The sequence below is a fragment of the Pleurodeles waltl genome, chromosome 8 (assembly GCF_031143425.1).
Source record: "Pleurodeles waltl isolate 20211129_DDA chromosome 8, aPleWal1.hap1.20221129, whole genome shotgun sequence".
Lineage (NCBI taxonomy): Eukaryota > Metazoa > Chordata > Amphibia > Caudata > Salamandridae > Pleurodeles > Pleurodeles waltl.
In genome coordinates this window covers 147420295-147444328 of record NC_090447.1, presented here as the reverse complement: position 1 = coordinate 147444328, position 24034 = coordinate 147420295, and the positions used below count along the sequence as shown (strand labels likewise).

Sequence of the window (24034 nt, the reverse complement as noted above, 5' to 3'; positions counted from 1 at the left end):
ATGTTCTTGGTTCAGGAAAAAAAAATCATAATAATTTGCTTTTACGTTTGGTTTCATACAAAAACTACAATTTTGTGCGCACTACGGGCCAGATGTAGCAAAGGGTTTTACCCATTTTGTGTCTATGGGAAAATGTGTTCGTACATATGGCCCTACATTCTGTGCTGCTCTTAGAAGATGTTTCACCTCATTTATGGACCATCATGTTGTTAACTGTATTCTATAATTTGCATGAACAAACCCCAGTGCGCATGAAACTTCCTTCTTGAACGTGCTGCCCAAATCAATAGAGGTTACAGACGAATCCGTAAAGTACAATCTGTCTTGCGAATTGCAATAAATGCATAAAAAATTGTTATTGTGGATTTTGCAATCTGCTCTTCCACCATAAAAAGTGTGCTTCCCTCTATACCTGAGATAATCTGAACGCCCCCTCGTATGGGCACGAAAGAATAAAATAAATGTATGACATGGGGGAAGAAGAAGAGGCAAGGAAAAGCAACATCTAATGGTTCTTTAAACCAATTACAAGCTAGCAGTTTGTACTGTTCTCAGCCCTTTCTTTGTCTACAGCTGGTAATTAGTCATACAATGTGACTGCAGTCTGCGCCAGACATTCTATTGTCTTGCAGTACATTGGCTTTTCTCACAATCGTTGCTTTCAAGATTGCAGACTATTAAAATACCAGTGCATTAAGATACCATTGTTATCATCAGATTAGTGTTCCATTGCTTTTAGTCTCCGGTTGAAAGGACCGTCTGGTTTGTTTTTTGGATATTGTTCTGTGCTTTCTTCAACCATGGGGATGTATGGCTGTATGTAAATAAGCAATGTTGTAGCTGTTCTACTCCATTGGATGCAGGATACCTGACACTGCTGTCCATCCTTCAAGTTTAAGGCATCAGCGTTTTTTGGTTCCACTGTGCCCTTCTGCTTCTTGCTTGTTTCCTCTGAAAACTCAACAAGCTGAGTTTGCTGTCTTCTCCTTTAAGGCACAGGTACCAAGATCCTCTCTCTACTGGGATGCTCATGGCAAAGCAAGAAGCAGTGACTAGGATGTGGCATTTCCTCTGATGCTTTCCTAAATTGGTCACTGAGATTCACATCCTATATGCTCATTAAGCAGCAATGTGCAACACACTGCTATAATTGTAGCCATCATTTAATTAATCGCAGCTATTTGTATTGAGTATGCACAGTTGCTTATAGTACTGTTCTGAGGACACCTGGTCTGGAAGTTTGGCATGGGCTACTTCTCATGGAGCAGACCCAAGGCTGATTTACATATGGCGGGTTCTTGTCTGAGGTGGCACTGTGTGCAAAAAATACAATGGACTGAAATGTGTCCTGTGGCTAAGATTTATTGAAGCACTCTACCAATCACTTTTTTGTTGTACTCAGTAAGCAGAATCAAGGAGCCTGGCTCATTTTTCACCTTGACACTGTCGGTCCACTTGCTCTAAATCGAATCAAGATTACCTTTTAAATTTCTGTGCATAGTCCTCAAAGTTCTGTATGACTACTCCCCAGGGCACTTAACTCAAATCTTCCAGCCTTGCTCAATAATAACACACCTAAGTACAATGTTTTAATCTCCTGTTGTCAGTGTAACCCCAACATGAGGCTGGCATCCTTTGCACTTCCAACTACTCAACGTTCAATGCATATGTCTCCTATTATGCCAAATCACTGCTCAATCATACTAATAGTCATAAGCAGAAGTCACTACTGCAAGAGCTTACAAGCTGGCCTACCACAATCAGCCTTTCTCCTTATTGATGAAACAATTAACTCCTCCTCCCCACACACACACAACTAGACAGTCACCCACATCCCCTTAACACCTTCAAGCCAGGTGATCTGTGAGAAATACACATCTCTCATTAGAGTCCTAGTTCATTTCTTCACTGCTGTACATAACACTTTATTGACTTACCTTCTGCGTCATCTTTCACAATGCCACCAGACACAATCCCTACATTTCACAAAGATCTAGACGTTGGCCACCCTGAGGCCACCCTCTCTCTAGTGGAATTTCTGATCCTTCAAACTACTGCCACCCTTCCACTGGAATACCATCTCTTTAAGCTTCATGGTGGACTAACAAAGCTCACCTCTCCAGAGCCATGGATCATAGCTAATGTATACTGTTGCTCTGTGGTGGTTCACTAGGTTGTTCACTGGGTGGTTGATTAAGTTGTTCTTTAATATTCTTTGGTATTATTCTCGAAAGGCACAGAGGTGGATATGACATTAAAGCATATTATTCCTTCAACTTAAGATCTCCTAATCAGGAATGCATGTTACTGCCGAAGATTTTATTTCCTTCACAAATGTTGATTTTTTTGTATACATTTTTAGATAGCTCATGAGAGTAGAGGTCTGTAATAGGTAGCCCTTTCAAGTTGGCCAGAAATGGTGTAGTATGAAAAAGCTTCTAGGCTGCAGAAGTTATTCGATAACCAGAGTGTAGTAATGCTTTGAATGGCCCAAGTCGTTTTCTGGGAAGGCCTGTGAGTAAAGCATTTCTGTACTCAATTTGGGAGGTGACGTTGGTTTGTTTAATATTTTCACATCCGTCTTCGTGTGAAAACATCGGATGTTGAGTGTATTCCTTTATAGAAAGCACCTGTCTTGCTTACATTAAATGTAATTTAGGGCCTGATTTAAAGTTTGGTGGAGGGTTACCCTGTCATACATGTGACGATATCCTGTTATTAAAAATGCCATAGGATATAATAAACTTATAATAAGGCAGGCCAGATATTTGTCACTTTTTTGAGGGAGTAACCAGTTCACTAAACTCAATACCAGGCCCTTAAAATTAGTGCATTATCTCTACTAGGATGAGTCATTCTCACAACCCCAGTATGTTTCTATATCACCGTCGTTGATCAAATGTACCCTCTCTTTCATATGTGCAGTATTTATGGTAGAAATACTTTTTGCGCAAGTTCAAATAGATAGACTAATGCGTTACCTGTGCCAGTGCTTAATTTGTAAAAGAATAAGAACCTGTGACCAAAAGATTTTCAGAGAAGTCGGCAGCCATGCTGACGAATGTTGGGTTGGGATCCCAAGGATGCACAGTCTGATTCCACCGCATGCCTCTTTCTCCTACCACCATACTCTCCCTGTCACTTTACATCACTGCTTCTCCATCTTTCTCTTCCTCCTCGTTTCCTACTTATTCATTTTTCTCACTCTTAGTCACAGGCCGATGAGTAAAAGTAAGTTCTAGTCTCCCAAAAAAGGAGTGACATTGGTCCCCACCTGCAACCACCAGCTCAAATTAAGCACTCCTTGATGTACTCATCCATGTACAGATGGCTCATATACATAAGGAAATTGTCTTCGGATCCAGAAATGAATCATTCTCATCCACTTTAAAGATCATCTCAGATATGTTTTTTCTAGATCTGACCTTCCCATAAATACTTACCACTTTCTATGAACAGATTATTTAATCGTAGTCTGCCATATCCCACTGAAACATCATTGCTGCCACCAACAGATGCTATGGAAACAAATGAGCAGCAGAAGCCTACTCTGGGGAGAGTAAAAGAATTGAAATAAAATAATGCTACATTCACTTGAAAAACACACAGTTTCAAATATAATTCTTCAATTTTCAAAAGCAATTGAGAGCCTTATTGGACAAGAAGATGGACAATTATGCAAATGGACCTATTACTTCAAAAAGGCATTTACATTTATTGTAAATACAAAAATAGTTACAAAGCTAAACTCAGAATCTGAGCAAAGATTTGTTTTCAAATTTGCAATAGCTTAAAATTGTTTTTTGCAGTCTCAGTAATGAGGCTAAAGAAGGAATGGGCACTATCCGGACCCAAGCAGTTGTAATCCAGCAGCGGCCGTCCTCCGCGGGGTGAACAGTTCGCTTTAGGGTGATTGCTCTAACACTGTCCGTGATTTGTGTGAGGTAATTTGAATATTTTTGTAAAGTGTGATCTAGGCCTCGTGTACACCACAGCACTGTTCAGCAGCAGTAAGAACATGCAGAGCATATGTTCAACCTTGCATCGGTTTACATGTTGCTGCAAGGATGCAATCAGTGAAGCAGAGTGAAACTTCTCATCAGCAGCACAAAGCACCAATCTATGTACAGTACAGGTTTCTATACCACAGTGTGTTGGTTTACATAGCACTCGTAGGTTGTAAAATATATATTTACGTATTCACGCTGCTGATTGTAATTGGAGAAGGCCGTATGAAGTACAGAATTACAGTGTATTCGAATGTCAAGCATTAAAATAAAGAAATGTAAACAGGATGCAGATTATGGGATCTCACACAAGCTATGTACAGTGACTGAGCATCAAGTGCCGTATGGTGGGACCCTCTGAAGAACACTGGGCCCTCAGTTATCTTTGAAATACCCTTCTCTTGTAAGACTGTCCTAAGCACGATGGTGCTGTCAACGCACATCAATGTAAAAAATAACCCATCTCCTCAGAAACATCCCATGGATTTTCGCCATGAAATTAGAAAACTGGTCTGAGGAAATCAGTAACCCTCTAATCATTTTGAACATCTACATAAATCTCAGTTAACGAAAAAGAAGAGGTCGTGGTGGAATTGCAACCATTATTCATAGATCTAAAAGAGGCACATAACAAAGTCGAATTTATACCCTCTGGTGACTTTAATGTGAACTTTCTTCATTCACCATACGATGCTGAACGTATAATAGCTCAAGACAGTGGTGCAACAAAGGCCCCACAGCCCCGGTGGTGCGGAGGGCCCTGAGCCCCATGGAGCCCCCTCAGCACAGCACCTGGTCTTAGTGAGTCTGAAGAGAGGGCCCCCTCATGTTCCTTGCAGGGGGACCCCTCCAGTTTCCTTAAGCCACTGGCTCCAGATCTCATATGGCAAGTTGCAGATGGGCAGGTCGTGCCAGGGATGAGACACAATAAAAAAGGTGAATCACTCTTGGCAACATGCTCTTTCATTGGCCTAAGGGTAGTAAATGGAAGGTTCCCTGAAGACCAAACCTGTAGAACAACTGAAACGAGCTCAGCCATTGATTTTACCCTGGTCTCACTTCAACTGTGTAATCAGATGTCTTTCTCCAAGATCGATACTTGTCTGGAAAGTGACCACTATCCACAGATAATGATGTTATGCACGAGAACATCACTCCACCAACAGGCACAAACATTGCAGTTGTCAGAAAATTTGAAAGGATTAAAAAAATTCAAATAAAATGGCCACTTGTCCAACGAGATAGTCAGAAACCACATCATTATTAGCGTCAGCCAAATTGCATGTAAATAACCCATCCAAGCATGGGAACTTTTTGCTAAAAGTCTTTTACAAAAAATTACCCAAATGTCTCTTGTAAGAAAGGACAACAATACGCCCTTCAGAAGTGCAAACTAGATGATTTTCAAAGGATTTAGGACAGCGGGAAAACAAGTAAGAACCATCAACAAAGAGCTATAAGAAATAGACTTACAAATTTAACTCAAGTAGTAAAATTCAAGAAATCTAGACTAGATTAACAGAAAGCCATCTGGGAAGCAAGAAGAGAATTCAACAACCATTTCTTGGCAAAACTCCTTCAAGACAGCAAAGATAAAAAATAGAGAGAATTTTGAAGAACAGGAAATAACTTGGAAGGAGGACCATATACTGCATACAACGTCAACATTAATTAGTCAGTTTGGGTATAAGACCTCACTACTCGTTATGTTTCATCATCGGACAAAGGTTTAACCTTGAACAAAGATAACTCACCATCTCTGGGATCATCTAATGTGCATTGGCATGAACAAGACAAAATAGTCTGCCATCCAAGACAACCAGATAACTGATCCAAAGAAGAAAAACAGAGGGTGGGTGTCTCTGGGCCAAATGGCCTGCTGCAAGCCTTTTTTTTTTAAAACAACCTCAGCATTTTGGGCAGAACATTTAATTCCGACATTTAATTTCAGCCCGGCCAAACATCTGATCCTCGACTCGTGGCGAGGATCGATCCTCTACCCAATATACCAATGAGGCTGTAAATCTGACCCGGCCCACTATCGCCTAATCCCGCTTCTAGATGGTGAGGCAAAAGATTATGATGGGCTCCTACTTCAAGGTCTGAACCAATGGGTAGACGAGTAGCACCTAATCCTCTACAAACGGGCTTTCATCCCTGTTAGACTTGGCATCCTTGGCGTGGTCTCCCTTAACTTTTTGCCTCTGTTCCCCAGGTTGTTGATGTGTGCTGGACTCCGATTTTACTGTTTTTGTTACTCTGGGCACTTTACCACTGCTAACCAGTGCTAAAGTGCAAGTGCTTCTTTACAAAATGTGTATGTAATTGGTTTATCCATGATTGGCATATTTGGTTTACTAGTAAGTCCCTAGTAAAGTGCACTAGAGGTGCCAGGGCCTGTGAACCAAATGCTACTAGTGGGCCTGCAGCACTGGTTGTGCCACCCACCTAAGTAGCTCTGTAATCATGACTCAGACCTGCCACTGCAGTGTCTGTGTGTGCAGTTTTACCTGTAAATTCGACTTGGCAAGTGTACCCACTTGTCAGGCCTAAACCTTCCCTTTTCTTACATGTCAGACACCCCTAAGGTAGGCCCTAGGCAGGGTGCAGTGTATGGTTAAGGTAGGACATATAGTAATGTGTTTTATATGTCCTGACAGTGAAATATTGTTAAATTCGTTTTTCACTGTTGCAAGGCCTGTCCCTCTCATAGGTTAACATGGGGGCTACCTTTAAATCTGATTAAAGTGTAGATTCCCTATGGGAGCGGATGGACATGTGGAGTTTGGGGTCTCTGAGCTCACAATTTAAAAATACATCTTTTAGTAAAGTTGATTTTAAGATTGTGCGTTTGAAAATGCCACTTTTAGAAAGTGAGCATTTTCTTGCTTAGACCATTTCTGTGACTCTGCCTGTTTGTGGATTCCCAGTCTGGGTCAGTTTGACAGTTGGGCTGGTTGCACCTCACACTAGACAGTGACACAAAGGGAGCCGGGGTGTAGTCTGCATATCCTGATGAGCCATCTGTGCTAGGAGGGAGGGGAGGAGTGGTCACTCGCACCTGAAAGGGCTGTGCCTGCCCTCACACAATGCAGTCTCCAACCCCCTGGTGAGTGTCTGGGGCCTGGTCTGGGCAAGGCAGGATTTCACATTCCAAAGAGACTTTACTTTGAAGTAGGCCTACTTCAAAGGAGAAACTGGGTATAAGAAGGGCACCCAAAACCACAGACTTTAGAACACGTCTGGAGAAGAGCTGAAGAGCTGAGGAGAAGTGCTGCCCTGCCTGTGACTGTGCTTTGTGGAGCTATCCTGCAGTTGCTGCTTCTGCCAGAGTAAGAGGGCAAAGACTGGACTTTGTGTGCTTTCCATCTTGTGAAGAAATCTCCAAGGGCTTGATTTAGAGCTTGCCTCCTGTTGTTTGAAGTCTCAGGGACAGCAAAGACTTCTCTCTGCCAGCACCTGGAGTCTCTGGAGAGACTCCTGCTCTGACAAGTGGTGCCCTATCCAGTCCCTGGGCCCTTGAGAGGAAAGCTGGTGGAAATCCAAGGAAATCGACTTCGGACCGACGCCGCAGCTGAATCTGGTGACGCCGCCTGCACCCGACGGCGTGACCTTCGCTGGAACGCGGCGATCTTCGCAGGACCAACGCCGCTGCAGCCCCGCTGAAGTCCACGACTCCGTGGAAGTCGCCGCACCACGCCGTGACCGACGCAGCTCGAAGTGCGCGGATTCAACGTTTCGCACTGACGCCGCGATCCCCGACTTCGCGCATCGTCGGAGTCCTGTCGAGGTACTGTACTTGGGGGTCTACACGACTCCATGTCCGGCACCTCTGGTGTCGACTTGTTGGGAACGACTCCGTCACATCGCATTGTTAACACCTCATCAAAGCATTTTTGTGTTTCTAAGCGCTATTTTTTTGTTTAATCTTTAAAAATTCATAACTTGACTTGTGTATGTTGGATTTTTGTTGTTTTGGTCTTGTTTTGTTTAGATAAATATTTCCTATTTTTCTAAACTGGTGTTGTGTCATTTTGTAGTGTTTTCGTTAAGTTACTGTGTGTTGGTACAAATACTTTACACCTAGCACTCTGAAGTTAAACCTACTGCTCTGCCAAGCTACCAAGGGGGTAAGCAGGGGTTAGCTGAGGGTGATTCTCTTTTACCCTGAATAGAGTGGGGGTCCTTGCTTGAACAGGGGGTAACCTGACTGTCAACCAAAGACCCCATTTCTAACAATCCAGGTATGGAAACATTATCAAATCTGACTGGCCTAATCATGATGATGAGCAGAGCATTCAAAACTAAAACTACTTTGAAGGCATGTTTTGTTCATCTGAAGGCTTCTTTAGTTATTGTTGACAAGACAAAGCTTTGCCAAAAGCTCGCTGACAGGGTGATGCCAGTAAATTTGCTTAAACCAATCCAACACTAATACACTAATACCTGGATGCGGGTATAAATCAGCAATAGGAAGACAGCCTCACAAGAGATTAATATGACTAGTGGCCTAAACAGGGCCTTGTGCCAACCCCAGCCTTATTTAAAATCTTTATAGCAGACCTTCCTATAGAGCTGGATAAGATCAATGTGCATGTGCCCAAATTAGGTGGAAAATCCATGTAAGCATAGTTTATGCGAATGATGTTATTTTACTGAGTAGAGCTAAAGTTGGCCTGCAAAGACATTTGCCTAAACTAGTGACTACAGACTCCAATAACCTGGAAATCAGCCTGAAAAAAATAAAATGGTTGATGTTTAGCAAAAGACCCAGGAAATCGGGCCCCTGGTACTTAAATAATTTTAAATTGGCCCAGGACAAACCTACAAATATCTTGGAGTACTTATGGACAGCTAAGGCTCTTTCCTTGCTCATAAAGTCTATGAGAAATCAAAAGCAGAGGCTTTAACTTCAAACTTTTCTTTAAAAGGCCCTTTGGGATCGATTCTGCCCTAAGCTCATCCCCATCATCCTATATGCATGTGGACCACATTGCAGTCATGAAACAAAGATACTAAAACGCTCAACTCAAACACTTCTAGGCTGCTTTTTCGACTTCCACATAATGCACCCACAGCACAAATCAGGTTGGAATTGGGCCCGATCAAGCAAATCTTCGCAAGACAAAGTGCCTTTGCACAAATCTGCTCTGAATCAAAAGCTGCGAGAGAAGGCTTGCTTGACCATCTACAGGGAATTCCACCTCTTAGAGTTCAGCTATCGAGATACCTCAAGGAATTAACAACTTATCGGCCTTTAGCATCAGCCCATTTCGTTTGCCATCTTTAAGAAGTTTATTAACATCAACATGTGGAAATTATAATTCCTGGGAGATAAAGATTCCCTCACTAAGTGATCACATGCATGGACTGTCATAAACACTTACGGCCTCATTACGAATTTGGCAGTCAGACGAGCCGACTGCCAAACTAGTGGGGATGAGACTGCGGTCAACCCGGCGGCCTCACTCCCTGTCGTATTACAATGTTCCCACCGGGCAGTGCAGGGTCCCCCCTGTAGCCCTCAGCACTTCCTTTCCACCAGCCTTTTCAATGGGGTTAAACTGCCATGAAAAGGCTGGCGGAAAGGAGACTCGTGATCAGCATGGCTGAACATGAGTCTGACTGCGGTCAGTCCATCGGGAACCATGTTCCTGGCGGGGACTTCAATCCTCTGGTAGTCGTACCGCCAGGGTCATAATGTGGCAGTAGGACTCCCAGGAGTGTGGCACTTCGACCGTCACCAAGAGGCTGGAGGTTTCAATATCACCAGCCTCATAATGAGGCCCTTATTCTTTTCATAACTTAGCCCAACAGCCATATTTGTGTATATGATATTCTAAGTTTGTGACAAAGAAGCTCATAGCTCAGTATGTGAGAGGTCTCCCCCACATTAGACTGCTACCCTAAAGGGTCAGTAACAGGCAATGATAAAACTTGCAAAGGGTGTCATCAAGTGCAGGAAACCAATGTGCACATCAATTGTGTACGTCCTGCACTCCTCCAGGAACGTCAAATGTTATTTTGTCAGTCTTTTAACTGGGAGTGCAACCTGCCGACAAGCAGATTTAGGATGATATCATGGGAACAACTTATGACTTCATGTAAAAATTGTAAAGTTCTTGACTCTGTTTGGCACAAAACTGCATACATATAACATCTGAAAATCAACACACCTCCAAACTATTAGAAATTTTTGCTTCTCCTAATTCTATTTTATTAGCTCTGTATGACCTAATCTGTCCTCACTGAGATCTTTTGTCTTTAATTTGCCACTTTTTTAACTATGCATCGATAAAATTGTATTTGATTTGCTTTGAAGAAGGCTTTAATTGAGACCTAATGAGGTTGATAGTACTAGTGGTGACAGGAAGGACGTTCTAGAGTTGTGGGACAGCTCTAGAGATGCCTTGCTGTAAGGTCCTGTGCTAAAAAATATTTGGAAGTTCAAGGCGCAGTTGTCTCCAGTTGTCTTATATTGTGCCCAGAGTAAGTACTTTTAAATGATACTCACAAATGTAAATTGTCATCTAGCTTCATGCTGAAGCCACTAAAATCTTTTAATTATAATACAGGAGCGATGTGATCTTTGTGGCTGGTGCCAACAACTATACATGCCACTCAGGTAGAGTGTCTTTTAGTGTGTATAATCGTGATTTAAAGAGGGCACTTAGCAAGGATTTATTTTACGTAGAACCAATGCTTCTTTGACTACTGCTTTTGGCCTGACATTGTTAAAAAACAATGGTTTCATTTTCCATAGGATCTGCAGTTGATGTTGGGTTTTCCTTTGTAGCTTCTGTGGATAAAATCCCCATCATTTCCACAGAAGTAACCCTGCTTAGTATCCAGGGTTTTTCTTGCAACAGAGATAACAGCAAAAACTCAGGCCAAGAATTACTTAATTTTTACATAACACAGCAAGGGGCCTTGCTGCACCGTGGTGCATTGCCCGAATGGGAGCGAGCAGCAATGCTACATATTTACTAAGATACTGTACACTTTTCCTCTCTCCATGTGCTGGCACACGTGTGGCAGCCTTACACCAACGCAAGCACCCTTACACCACAACGCAAGTGTGCCTGTGTTGTGGGCCAAATAGTTTTTGTGCAGCCAGGAATACCTTCCTGTACAAAAACTATTCTTAGAGGCTTATTGCTCTTTGTATAATTTCTGCAGAGTGCAGCCCACATGCAAAGAGGATCTAATACAGAAAAAATTAAGAGAATTCTCCTTGTTGCGCCAGTCTCAGGCAGCTGCATGATTATGGAGCAAACCCAAATTTGCAGACTTTAGTATTTGTGGGTTTGCACAAAATATGTGGGTGGCTGCAGGGAACACCCATGCTCCACTCATGTAACACCTATCCAATGAAAATTAAAGAATGGCAGCATTATGTTTAGAAAGCTTTGCAAAGTCACACAAATCATGCTTTGTGTAGCTTTGTAAATACCGAAATACATTTTGCACTGTGACTGCACAAAAAAAGGTGGCGCACCAAGTGTGCAAAATATTAGTAAATCTGGGCCTCAGTGTCGGAAGGGTGGAGACTCAATGAAAGTGGGTGGCTCTCTTTATTTCCCTCTGAATGTCATATTTCTTTGTCACTGCTATTCCTGGGGCTGGTCTTACTGTGTGTTTTTGGGAACCATGTCGTCGATGTATGTACCAATGTGTTTTTGTGATTTCTGAGTACATGCCCCATTTAGAGGAAAGAGGCCAGTATGATCAGAACGTCAGCTAGACACCCTTTAAGCACACCGATTGGAGAGCCTGAACTCAAATGAACGCACTTGAACTCAGTGCCATACCAGGCTGGACAAAAGCAAATCTCAGATTCCACTCTTATGACTGCTATTGCAAACGTTTTGTGTTTACTTCCACTAAGGCAGAAATGCAGTTGTGCTCAGCAGTAAATATGATTGCCATGGCAACTAATCTGTGTATACACACCTGTATTTCTCCCGAGCTATTCTCATACCACAAATCAATGATGCACGTCTATGTAATTTTCGAATGCAATATCTTTGGGTTGCTGTCTCCTTTGCAAAGCTTACGAGAGCATGGTCGAACATCTTTTATTGTAGGATCTGCACACATTCAAAGAAAGCGGTGCATTTTTACTTGAAGATGTGAATTGAATACATATTCATAGTTTAATGCATGGGTCAGTGTTTTGCAAGCAGTACAGGATGAAATGTGGCTATTGGAGCAGGACCATGACTGATGTGCATATGTGAGGTTTCTGTCTGGGTTGGCATGGTGGGCAAACAATGATGGACTTGATTGCAGAGAGATCACAATGGCTGAGATTAATTCAAGCATTCCTTCCATCATTTTGTTGTTTGCTGCGTATTACTGATGCAACCACATAAAGACATCAAATGATGCCCTAACATGAACCTCCACACCAGGAGGTACTCGTCAATTAATGTGCCACCTCTCACCCGGGCATTTTTTTTAATGGAGCCCAATATGAAAGTAGAGAAGAGCATGATAAATGTCTGGATGTCATGAAGAGAAACATATATAATACAAATATTTATCTGTATTTTCTACTACACATAGTCTACATGGACATAGTAAGTAACAATCGTATTGTGAGCAACATATTTGGTAAAACCAGTTCAAATAAATATGTAGTTCCAGAAAGATAACAATTTATTCAGATTGTTTACATAATGATTGAATTCTTGTTTCAGCAACTGAAAATTTATCAAGAGAACAAAGTGTCGAGCTGACACCTGCCAACCAATGCTTAATTTGAGCCACTGGTTGCCTGTGGGGGGGTACTTATTTTTGGAAACCAGCACTTATTTCTCCACATCAGGCACTTCCAGAGAGCAACAAAAAGAAAAACAAACACAACAAAAAGGCAGAGGAAGAGAAATGCAGAAAATCGGTCACCAACAGAGAAAGTAGATTACTGTTGAGATTACTAGGCAGGGACCCCCGGGCAGTGAATTAAAGAGGCCTGAGGTGGATTCAGGACTGCAGACCCTTGCTATTCACACACTGACAGTTTATAGTGCCAGTCGTGGATATCTGAGCAGTGCTTTGGGCACCGGCTCTTATTATTTTACAAATAAAGCACTGGTGCCAACCGTATGGTATTTTGTGCCTTGGCTTCCGACAGGCTTTTAATTGCAGCTTTAATAAAACATGTGATTATTGTTCTTTTAGTTCTGCATGTTGTAGTCTTTAGGACTGTCTATGGATGCTGTTTGGGGTTTTACTACTTATGTGACTCAAAAGTAGCAAATAAGATGGGTAAATTGTTATCCTACTTGAGATAGATATAGGGCCAAATGTACCATGCATTTCTGCGATTGCAACCAGCCCGATCAGGCCGTTTGTGATCGCAAAAATGCATTATGGCATGTATGAATTCCAATTTGCGATTCGGTAACTTGTTACCAAATTGTAACTTCTACTACATACCGATTCGGTGTTAGGAAGGGGCGTGTCAAGGGCGTCCCTTCCTAATACCGAATCGCAGAGGTATGTAGGAATGTTTTGTGACCAAAATGCGATTGCAAAACATTCGCATTTTACCACCTACAAGTAGGTACAACCCATTTGCAAATGAGAAGGGGTCCCTAAGGGAACCCTTTCCCTTTGTGAATGCATGCAAAAACATTTTTTAGGAGCAGGCAGTCATCCCACGGACCACTGCCTACCCTTAAAAAATGAAAAGAAAACTTTTCATTTTTCTTTTTTAAAGACATGGTGGTCTGCTGAGCCCAGCATGCCACCATCCCTGTGATTATAGCCATTCACAATGGGTTGCAAATTGCGACCTACCTCATGAATATTAATGAGGTAGGTCGATTTGCAAGCCATTGGGTATCGCTAAATGAAACTCCTGGAGTTTCATGCATTTAAATAGTGATTACATAACTGCGATTCGCAGATAATCGCAATTAGGTAATCGCTATTTGCAAAACTCATACATCTGGCCCATAAACTCTAGGGCTGAGTTTTACCCAAGTTTGCGAATTTGTTCAAAACAATTGTTACCTATATATAAAATACTATTCTCAGTATTTAGTTGTGCATGAATTTAAATGACCTTTTGCTTTTGAAAGAAAAAACCTCTACACTTACAGGACATAGATTTATTCGAGAGTTCTGAGTTTTTAATCCTCATCACCTCCCTAAGTAATTCTTCGCTAGGTCTTACTCACTACCCCAGGGTCAAGTGCTAAAAGTTTGAACTTTGTGCTCACTTTGAGTCCCTTGGTAAGATGGCCTAGGGTATCAGAAGTAGAAAATCTCACTTTTCAGAAACTGGAGCCCAGTTACCCATGATGTCCTTGCCTCCCACCTTGAACTGCAATGGAGGTGCATTGTTAGCAACCAGTCCCAGAAGGAAGTCAGCCTATCTTTCCCAGTAACCCTTCTTGGGCACTACAGCCTTCACAACTGCATTGTTTTTTTGCCGGTAAAAGAAAGCAGCAGCGCATCATGTCAGGTATGTCCGCAGCAGAAGGGCCAGTACAGCGCAGAACGACATGCTGGAGACCCCCTACTCATAATATAGCAGTCAGGTCCAAACTGAATGATGCAGCAGTGCAGGGGGTGGGCGGTTGGGTGGTGCATGTCCTAGTAAACAAATTGTCAAACCAATCTGATGTGCTCCCTTTCCCCAAGGCCACTGCCACTCCAACCCAGTGGATAATGGCTGGAGTGGGTGAAGTCCTATCCTGCACTACAATAGTTTATCTGGAGCAAAGGCATTGCAGTCTTCAGTGCCTGTGCAGTGCCATCCTTCTCCATAGTGGTAAATAATTGCTCCTATCAAGCTCACCACACTTCACGTGTACCCAGGTGCATGAAGGGCACTTTACCTCACATGCACACCTGGGCCTAGATTTACTAAGGACTTGCATGGTCATCGCATGATGCAAGTCATCACAAGGTAACACAGGTCTTTCACAAGGACTTACAAAGCCATGCAAGGGCCAATTTGAGTGGCTTTGCAAGGCTTTGTAATGAATTGTAATGCAACACAGCTGCTTGCGCTGTTACATTTTCTTGGGGTAAGCATTCCATGGGAGGTGCATAGACAGTCCTCTGCATTCGCCCATGGACTTTGATGCAATCACAGATTTGCTAAGTTCTATAAACCTGACATGGTTCATAAAGCTGGCATTGCACCAAAATGTAGAGCCTCTCTGACCCAGGCATAAAGAGGAGAAATGTTTTTATTTCTCCTCGTTACCTTTCTCTTTCTATACGTGAAGGCCTATACGGATTGTATTTGTGCAGGAAGGTATTACTTCCTGCACAAAAATAATGGTGTCTGTAGCACAGGCATCCGTGCAGCATGGTGCAAGGGTGCCTGCATTGGTGCTAGGTAGCACACAGTCAGTGCTTAATTTGTAAATAACAACGTGCCGGTGCCCAAAGCGCTCCTCTGAAGCAGACGGCTGCTGTATTTAAATGTGCGAGCACGGAATACTGAGGCAGCGTGATCCTGAAGCCATCTCGGGCTTCTTCAATCCATTTAAAGCCACTCCCTGCCCCTTCCGCTCACTCTCGCAGCTTTCTGCTTTCTCTCATTGTGATACTTTTTCGTTTCTCTCTTCCTCCGTCTTTCCCATATGTGTCTTTTGCTCGCAGTAAATGCCTGAGGCAGAAGACTAAGCGCCGGCCCTCAAAAACAAGTGCCGGTGCTCAGCACCGGAAACAACAAGCGCAAATTAAGCACTGCACACAGTGCTCCAGCGCTAGAAGCCAGCAGAAATGTACCATATCTATGTAAATATGGTGCATTTCTTCTGTTTCACTTTCATGCAGTGCAGCGCTGCAAGTAGCCTTACTGTGCTGTATTCCTTGAAATCTTAGTAACTCTGACCCTAAGTGTGCACACATGCAGGGAGGGTGAATTACCTCCAGGGTTGGTTCACTGGGATAGCAGCTGCTAGAAACTGCTCTGGAGATGTTCATGCCTGGATGGAGACCGAGTCCTGAGCAGAAGATGAGTGTCTCCAAGCGTCAACCAGGGGCTGAAACCGTGTTCACTGGTATCTCTGCTGTCTAGTGACAACAGCATACACAACTTTTTGTTCACAAGATGCGCTGTTCAGTGGTTCATGGTGGGGGAGCGGCAGTAAGTGGGTGCAGCTTGCCAGTAATCATTGAGCAAGTGCTCTTGCGAGTAAATAAATGAGTTTTTAATGCCCCAGTAAATCTTTGTGCAGTTTCATTAGAGAAAGCAGACCATCAAGGCTCTCAAGCGGGGAAAGAATAACAGGCTTTGGAACAATTGCTGCAGCATTGTTTCGAGAGTAACAGGCGTTCATTGTGAAATATATACACAATGGGGGTCATTCTGACCCTGGCGGTAAATACCGCCAGGGCGGAGGTTGGCGGTAGCACCGCCAACAGGCTGGCGGTGCACCGCCGGGCATTCTGACCTCGGCGGTACAGCCGCGGCCAGAAGCGGAAAGCCGGCGGTGTACCGCCGACTTTCCGCTGCCCATGGGAATCCGCCATGGGGATTCTGACACCGCATACCGCCATCCTGTTCCTGGCGGTTCGCCCGCCAGGAACAGGATGGCGGTATAGGGTGCCGTGGGGCCCATGGGGGCCCCTGCAGTGCCCATGCCAATGCCAATGGCATGGGCACTGCAGGGGCCCCCGTAAGAGGGCCCCACAAAGAATTTCAGTGTCTGCTTTGCAGACACTGAAATTTGCGACGGGTGCAACTGCACCCGTCGCACCTTCCCACTCCGCCGGCTCCATTCTGAGCCGGCGTCCTCGTGGGAAGGGTGTTTCCTGCTGGGCTGGCGGGCGGACTTTCGGCGGTCGCCCGCCAGCCCAGTGGGAAACCCAGAATGACCGCCGCGGTCTTTTGACCGCGGTACGGTCTTCTGGCGGTTCCCGCTTGGCGGGCGGCTACTGCCGCCCGCCAAGCTTAGAATCACCCCCAATGTGTCTTCAGTGATAGAATCAGTGAAAAACACAGGGGGCGGGGTCATGAAAGCTCGTATATTAGAATAGTAAATCATCTAATGGCCTGCACTCTCACAGTCGTCCTCTCTCAAACCCATCAAAGAGTGCTAGTCGCAAACAGTTGTAAGAATGTTTTTGCACCTCACATACTAACAGTGTCACATGACCAAAATCACTCGTCAGAGCAACAGCCACCCATCACCACTCTCCTACACAGTGCTGCTGGAATTATGTGGCCGGGAGGACCAAATCATTCAGCAAGACTGAATAAGAAAACACAAATGCAGCAGCGTTTGTGACAGTATTACTTCAATACTTTGTCAGTTTTCCACACGGTAACACTCTTTGGATGAAGATTTCACCTTAGTAGTAGCTGTTCAGCGCCCAAATACAGCAATAAGCAATTGAAATGTGTCCAGTCAGCCCTCTCTACTCTGTGGGAACACGTGTTGTCGTAATTTTTAGTAACGTGGTCCGTTGAGATATAAAGAAAATTATTCTTGTTAAAATCTGAAGATTATGTGGCAAATGCATAAATACGCAGAAAATGTTGCAACAGCCGAATCACGTCATTTCAGCAGCCGTGGTTGCATACTACTGTCTGCCCACCCCCGCCCACTGTGTAATTCCAGTCCTGCAGACATCAACAGCACTTTCACACCTCTCAGAAACTGGAAGACACACAACACAGAAGCACTCTCTCACCATACACAAACTAGGTGCAAAGTGGCCGATAACTGAGAGTTCCTTTTCACTGATTGGCGAGTTTTTGGGTGGTTTATCGATGGGTAAATGAGTGAATGCATGAATGCATGAATGAGTCAATGGGTGTTGAATACATGCATGGGTGGCAAGTTGAAAGACTGAGTGCATGGATAATAAGAATTGTATTTGTAAGGGGGCCAAAACTAATCGATACAAGGTCTGTGTATGTTTTTACTTTCTTGAGAGGCCCCCAATGGAAGAATGCGCTCTTTGAGAGTTAATTGAGAGTAGGCTGCTAGACCCTAATAAGAATGATTCATATTCATTTTTAAATCAATAATTCTGTCCTTGGGCAGAAGGATGAAATCTTCGCCTGTGTAAGGTCGGCTTTCTTTTTCGAGTATAGTCTAAGCAGACCGGATTCAGAGTGGTGCAAGTGCTGCCCCCACTCCTGGTGCTGACCACGGGGGGGGGGGGGGGGGGTGCGGTGCACTGTGTTTCGAAATGATAGAAGTAATAACTGGTTTAAAAGCACCTGCTGCAGAGTTCCTTGTGTGTCTAGCAATTTTCAGGCAACAACAAAAATGTCAGGATAACTCTGGTAATTAATGTTTCTGCTGGAGGGAGATCGGAGTTTTGTCTAGTGGCAGTTTTGAGTCATCATAAAGTAGCGCTGAGGGTTAATGTGCCTGTTGCATAGAACGTGTCCCATACAGAACTGTATGCTATGTGGTTACCTCCGGGGGTTACTGCTTTTGTTACTTGCGGTTCATGAATTGCAATCCCAATATGGCACAGTGACCTATAAGCTGTCAAAGAGCTGCATGCAAACTTCATGGTAAAGGCTAGAAAATGATGTTTATTTCCCCCTGCCTTTCATTATCCTAATGATACTAAAAAGATTTGCTTGGATAGAAATACATAATTAGTAAAGCCAACCCAACCACTGTGGTATATTTCAAATCCTCAGTGTGTGCCTCTCCAAACCAAGCACTCTTAAATTATTTCGGCTACTAGTATAGATAACGTGATTTCTACAACTTGTAATGCTCATTGTGTTGTGTAATATTTCCCATAGATTGATTTACACATGCATGATTCATTGCCTCTGTGTAATGTGTGTGTGATGTAAAGTGCTCTGACACCCTACACTGGTATGAGTAGCGCTATAAAACAAATGAAATGCATGTGAGAGAGGGCCTATGGAGAGATGAGGGGCACCATTGGCCGGTACCCGGGCGGGAATCCAAGGAGAAGGAGGTCGCGGGGCGGGGCCGTATTGCCACACCTGCACCACCAGCGCTAAGGCCAGCCCCGAGTCTAAGTGAAAGCTTTGGTGAAAATAAAGGCTGTTTCATATGATATAAAACACTGAACACCTGCCCCTTGCCAATGAATGTGCTTCTGCCTTTGCTAATTTCTTTGTAATTGTTCCCTGCCCTTGGGCTAGTGACAGCATTGCTCCACGGGGACAGACTTCAGCACCTCTGCAGCTTTCTAGTGACTTTACGAAGCTCTTAACTCCGTGGCAATTAACAGAACGTTCCTCTTCTTTCTCAATATTATTCATTAACAGAGTACGCTCGGTTCGAGGCGAAGATCCATGACCTGCGCGAGCAGATGATGAACCACAGCATGAGTTCCGGCTCTGGGTCCCTGAGAACCAATCAGAAACGCTCGCTTTATGTGCGGTAGGTCTGCTTCCTGCATGCCATATTGAAAGAAACTTAAAACAGTATGTGCGCCGTTTTATGTATAATGGCTGTTTATGATAATACAGCTAGCAAATGGCGGCTGTGGATTAGCATATGTGCTTCCAGGGCCAGTGGGACTGATCTGCTAAAGAGCCAAACCTTCGGTAGCTTCAGCACCGCTGTGGGTATAATTTCAAATCCATAATGGGGTACTTAGAATTTTACTAAAACATTTCTTCTACTGAGATTTAGCACAGAGGACTCAGAAATTTCTGGAGCAACAGATGAACATGAAGCAGTTTCAGTAGAACAAACAGACAGACAGACAGACAGACAGACAGACAGACAGACAGACAGACAGACTGACTGAATTTGGTTTAAACACACTGCAGTATGTCGGTCAGTACATGTTTTTTGGATTATAGTTAAATTAATGCAGTTTTTTGACTGAATGTATTTTGTTCTTCCTATACATATGGTTCATTTCTTGGAGGATGGCCTTCGGGCTATTTGTGCCTTTGTGTTTTTTTCCTGTCAAATCACAACTGCAGTCATTGCTGTAGCTCCATCCACGAGCCTTCAGATTGTGACTTTGATGGTGTCTATTAAACACACATCCTAATAATGCAACGAGATGCATTGCATCTTACTGGCAAAATATACTGCATATTGAGTCAAAGACAATAACATCAATTTTAACAACTTAGGGCCAGATGTACCATAGGATTTTACCCATTCTGTGTCTATGGGAAAAAGCTTTCGTACATATGGCCCTTAGAGTTTATCAAAGAATGGCCATTCTTTTGACACATTTCCACCAGGTGAAACACTTGGCTTAAGAAGTTAGGGACAATTTGCAATATAGTGGCTCAGGTTTCATGCAAACATATGCTTCTGGCACCTTGATGGAGAGGCCAGAGGTCAGGCAGGTGCAAATCGTATGATGGGTGTGCCAGACGCCATCACCTCTACACAGCACCACCATTACTCATCTCTGTACCATAAGAGAAGTAGTGTCCAGCTGGATGGCCCACATTTATTGTGGGGTTGGTTGAACTCTCCAACAGTGGAGGGAGCAGTCAGGAAGTGTAGCACATGTAGGAAAAGCCTCCAATCTCTCACATATGTTTATTACATTACACCTTAAGGCTCTTGTGTACAACAGTACAAACATGCAAGGAAAATCAGAGACCTGCAAAAGTCGCTTATTAAGTTTTTTATGAGTTTCCCAACGGAAGAAGATTTTTGGGGAAATAATACAATTGGTATTTTAGATAGTTCAGATATGCAAAGGCATTTAAACACGAACTTAAGAAGATTATTTACTTCACTCCATGATGAGTTATCTCCCGACCTCAAGAATTCACTGTTTCACTGTTGGATGAAATCCAGCATTACATTCTTCATTGATTAAGGGAGGAGGTGGTGCAGTTAAAAAGTGCCTCAAATTTCTGTTTCTTAAATTGTTTTGCAAACATTTCTAAATATTTATTGCATTCCAGAATTGTTAGAAGGCTAGTAAACTAACCCTGCAGAAGGTTAAAGGCTTTCATGGAAAATGGAAGTGTGATGAACAGCGAAGAGGTCCACTTATGAGTAAGGGTCTCACCCAGGTCCCCCTCATGCTATATGTAATGTATTGGGAACAATATGTTTGGCCAACAGACAGCTAAAGCTCTTTGTTGGCAGAACATAAAAATAGCACACTAAATCAGCTTTGTGATGTCCAAGCATGTGTACAGTTTAACTGTGAAAATAAAGGCAGTGTCATTTTAGTCTTAACATCCATTTGAATAATTTATTTTAACATTTTCTAAAGTACACACTTGGCGATCACCTAAGCACTTTACAATAAATATTTTAAGCTATAACTGTTAACTCCAAATCATTCATTTCAAATCGTTAAGGATTATGGGTCGGATTTAGAGATGTCTTGTAATGAAAATCAGAATAACCAGTGGAAGTGCTAAATATGGAAGCAAGTTTGTTGGTAAAGTGTCTATAATATGGTTTGTACAGTAGAGGAATTTCCCCTGCTGTAGTCTACTCTGGTCTTAGCACATCTTCCAGAACTTGGATGATTTTTCCTTAACACCCATCTCTGAATTACGTATTATGGGCCCGATTCACAGAGATTTTGCTGTGAATAAGCATAATTTACTCTTGTGTAATCCTCCTCTTGTAGTACCCTTACTCTTGTAGTACTCCTGCCTTACAACTTGATCCAGGACTAACAAGTGATTACTCATAGTGAACTCCAGCCAGACTCCTAGAATGTATGAGCAGGTCAGGACTACTATGTAAGTAAGTCACAGCAAAATCTTTGTAAATCGGACCCCAAAATACAGATTCAAAAAGGCTGGTGTGAGTGTGATTTACTTTTGTAGTACTCCTAGGTCACTCATTCATTTCAGGCATGGGCCAGGTGAAGTGCTGTCGTACGACTGATCTACTCTTTTAATTCAGAACAGGAATAACACAAGAGTAAGTCATAGCAAATCTTTGTGAATCCGACCATATGTTTTTCTCTTCTCTGCCTATTAGAAATGTTTTGTTGCATGAGAGAAGTGTACTAAAACATTGGTCACACAAACAAACATGACAATATGTCTTTACAATAACAAGATTGTTATGACCAGGCACAAGCATTATCGAAAAATCTGTTAGGAACAATTGAAAAACATGTAAGCAGATAGGCTTATTCTCTGTAAAGAAAGTACTGTATAACTTAGCGGGCCGCACACTATGATTACAACATTTTCATGCCTCTACATGGAGAAAAAATAGGTTTTTGGATGATTAGAAAAGAAAGATGAAAAAGCATTTCTAATGCAATTCAACAGGCGTTAGGATTTTATGACTATCTCTAAAATTGTGACTGCACAAAGATAAACATTCCTATGGTCTATGAAGTAAAAGTTTATAGAATGAATGGAATCTCATAAACGTGTTTTGTTTCCAATAAACCTAAAACTGTGTCCATATATTTGCCAGCAGGAAAGAAAGAAATGCTGTGTGTGCATTCTATTGTTGTTGACTTACTATCGATTTATAAACAGATGTGTTTTGTACTTCTAAGAATTTGTTTATCTTCACTTAGGTCATTGGCACACAAAGGGCAGATTATTTGTTCTTTAGTCTTTTCTCCTTCACATTTCTGGCATAGCATAGTTGTAGTTGTTAGTGGCATCATTAATGTCAAGATCAACTGCTGGGAGGAAAAGGCAGAATTAAATACAAGAGGATATGTCAATGAGGTTAAGATTCTTAGTATAACAAACCCAGACTTTCTTTCTTTGGGGGGTTTGCAAGGGGGATCAGTTTGGAGAAGTACATAGTAAAAGAAATGTAGGCATGAGCCTACCATCTTCCAGGAGGTCATCCTCAACTGTTAGCCAATCCTTATGATCAATAATCAGACCAAGAGTAGCACCTTTAATATGTGTGGATTCGAACAGTGATGGATGAAGTCATTATTAAGGAAAAATGAGAGAAAGGGGAGATGAAGGAATTTTACAAATGTTCCCAGTTGAAGATGTGATTATCAACAAATATGTAATAGGTTGACTGAATTAATTCTGTAGGTAATGTGATACACACATTTTCAGTAAAGGAATTATCACTTGGCAGGAAATAAATAATGTTGATTTTCGTAGTAGCGGATGAAATGGACTAAAGTTCTTCTTCAGACATGAAAAGGCAGAAAAAATTCTAAGGGTACATGTCTGCAGTAAATGGAGTGTTTGAACATCACAGTAATGCCACCTTCCACCTTGTTTTCTCCAACAAAGTGAATAAGTGAATAATCGAGATTTATTAGTAGGTCCACGAAGGGATGGAAGGAATCTCATTTGCAAGCAAGGTGTCAGATAGTTTAGTTTTTAAATTGAATAAACTTTGAAAAAGTATTTGCCTCAGAAAACGTTTTTGATTATTTTGAAAAAGAGAATATTCAACTAAAGATTACTGATGATGTGGTTAAAATGCTAAGCAATTCCATTGAAATTTCTGCAGTTACAAATGTAATTACAAGAGTGTTGCAGGTAAAGCTCCAGGCCCACACGGTGTTCCAGTGGATACCTTTAACAATAATATAACTTTCTGTGTCCCACTGCTTACAGATGTCTTCTGAGCAGTGATTAGGGAACAAGTGCCTGTTGCCTGGTGTGAGGCAATAATGGTCCTGATTTTTTTTAAAAAAGGGATAGGAACTTGCCAAGTTGTTACCAACCAACCTCATTGATCAATTCAAACCATGAAAATAGTAGGCAGTATCCTCTTATTAAGTTTTGCGGCCTGGGCAGAACAAACTAAGATTTTAACTGATGTACAATATGGTTTTCGACCTGGCCTAGGTACAGTAGAGCAGTTGTTAAACTTGTCCCTGTTGGTGGGAAAATAGGTCAAAGCCAGAAGAGGCTCATCGCACGTGGCCTGTATGGAGCTCTCCTTTGCTTTTGACACTGTGATCCTTGCAAAGCTATGGTTTTTGCTGAAGAAAATGGAATTGAATTTGCATTGGTTGACACATTGATATGTTTGTATCAAGACACAACCGTAAAAGTATGTTTTGCATCAGGTGGAGAGTGTTCTTCCCCAATACCCTCTAATAGAGGAGTCAGACAAGGTTGCATGTTAGCTCCATTTTTGTTTCTGCCTTATATGTTA

General features: G+C 42.6%; 1 protein-coding gene across 4 annotated transcripts in view; it reads left to right on the top strand.

The window, feature by feature from the left end:
• LOC138249824 (disks large homolog 2) overlaps positions 1–24034 on the top strand; it is a 3298389-nt gene that overhangs the window by 2673650 nt on the left and 600705 nt on the right. For all 4 annotated transcript variants that reach the window (XM_069203950.1, XM_069203947.1, XM_069203948.1 and 1 more), the window contains one exon: positions 19249–19363. In XM_069203950.1, the coding sequence (XP_069060051.1) occupies positions 19293–19363 (71 nt within the window). In that variant the 5' untranslated portion in view covers positions 19249–19292. The remainder of the gene's footprint in view (positions 1–19248; positions 19364–24034) is intronic.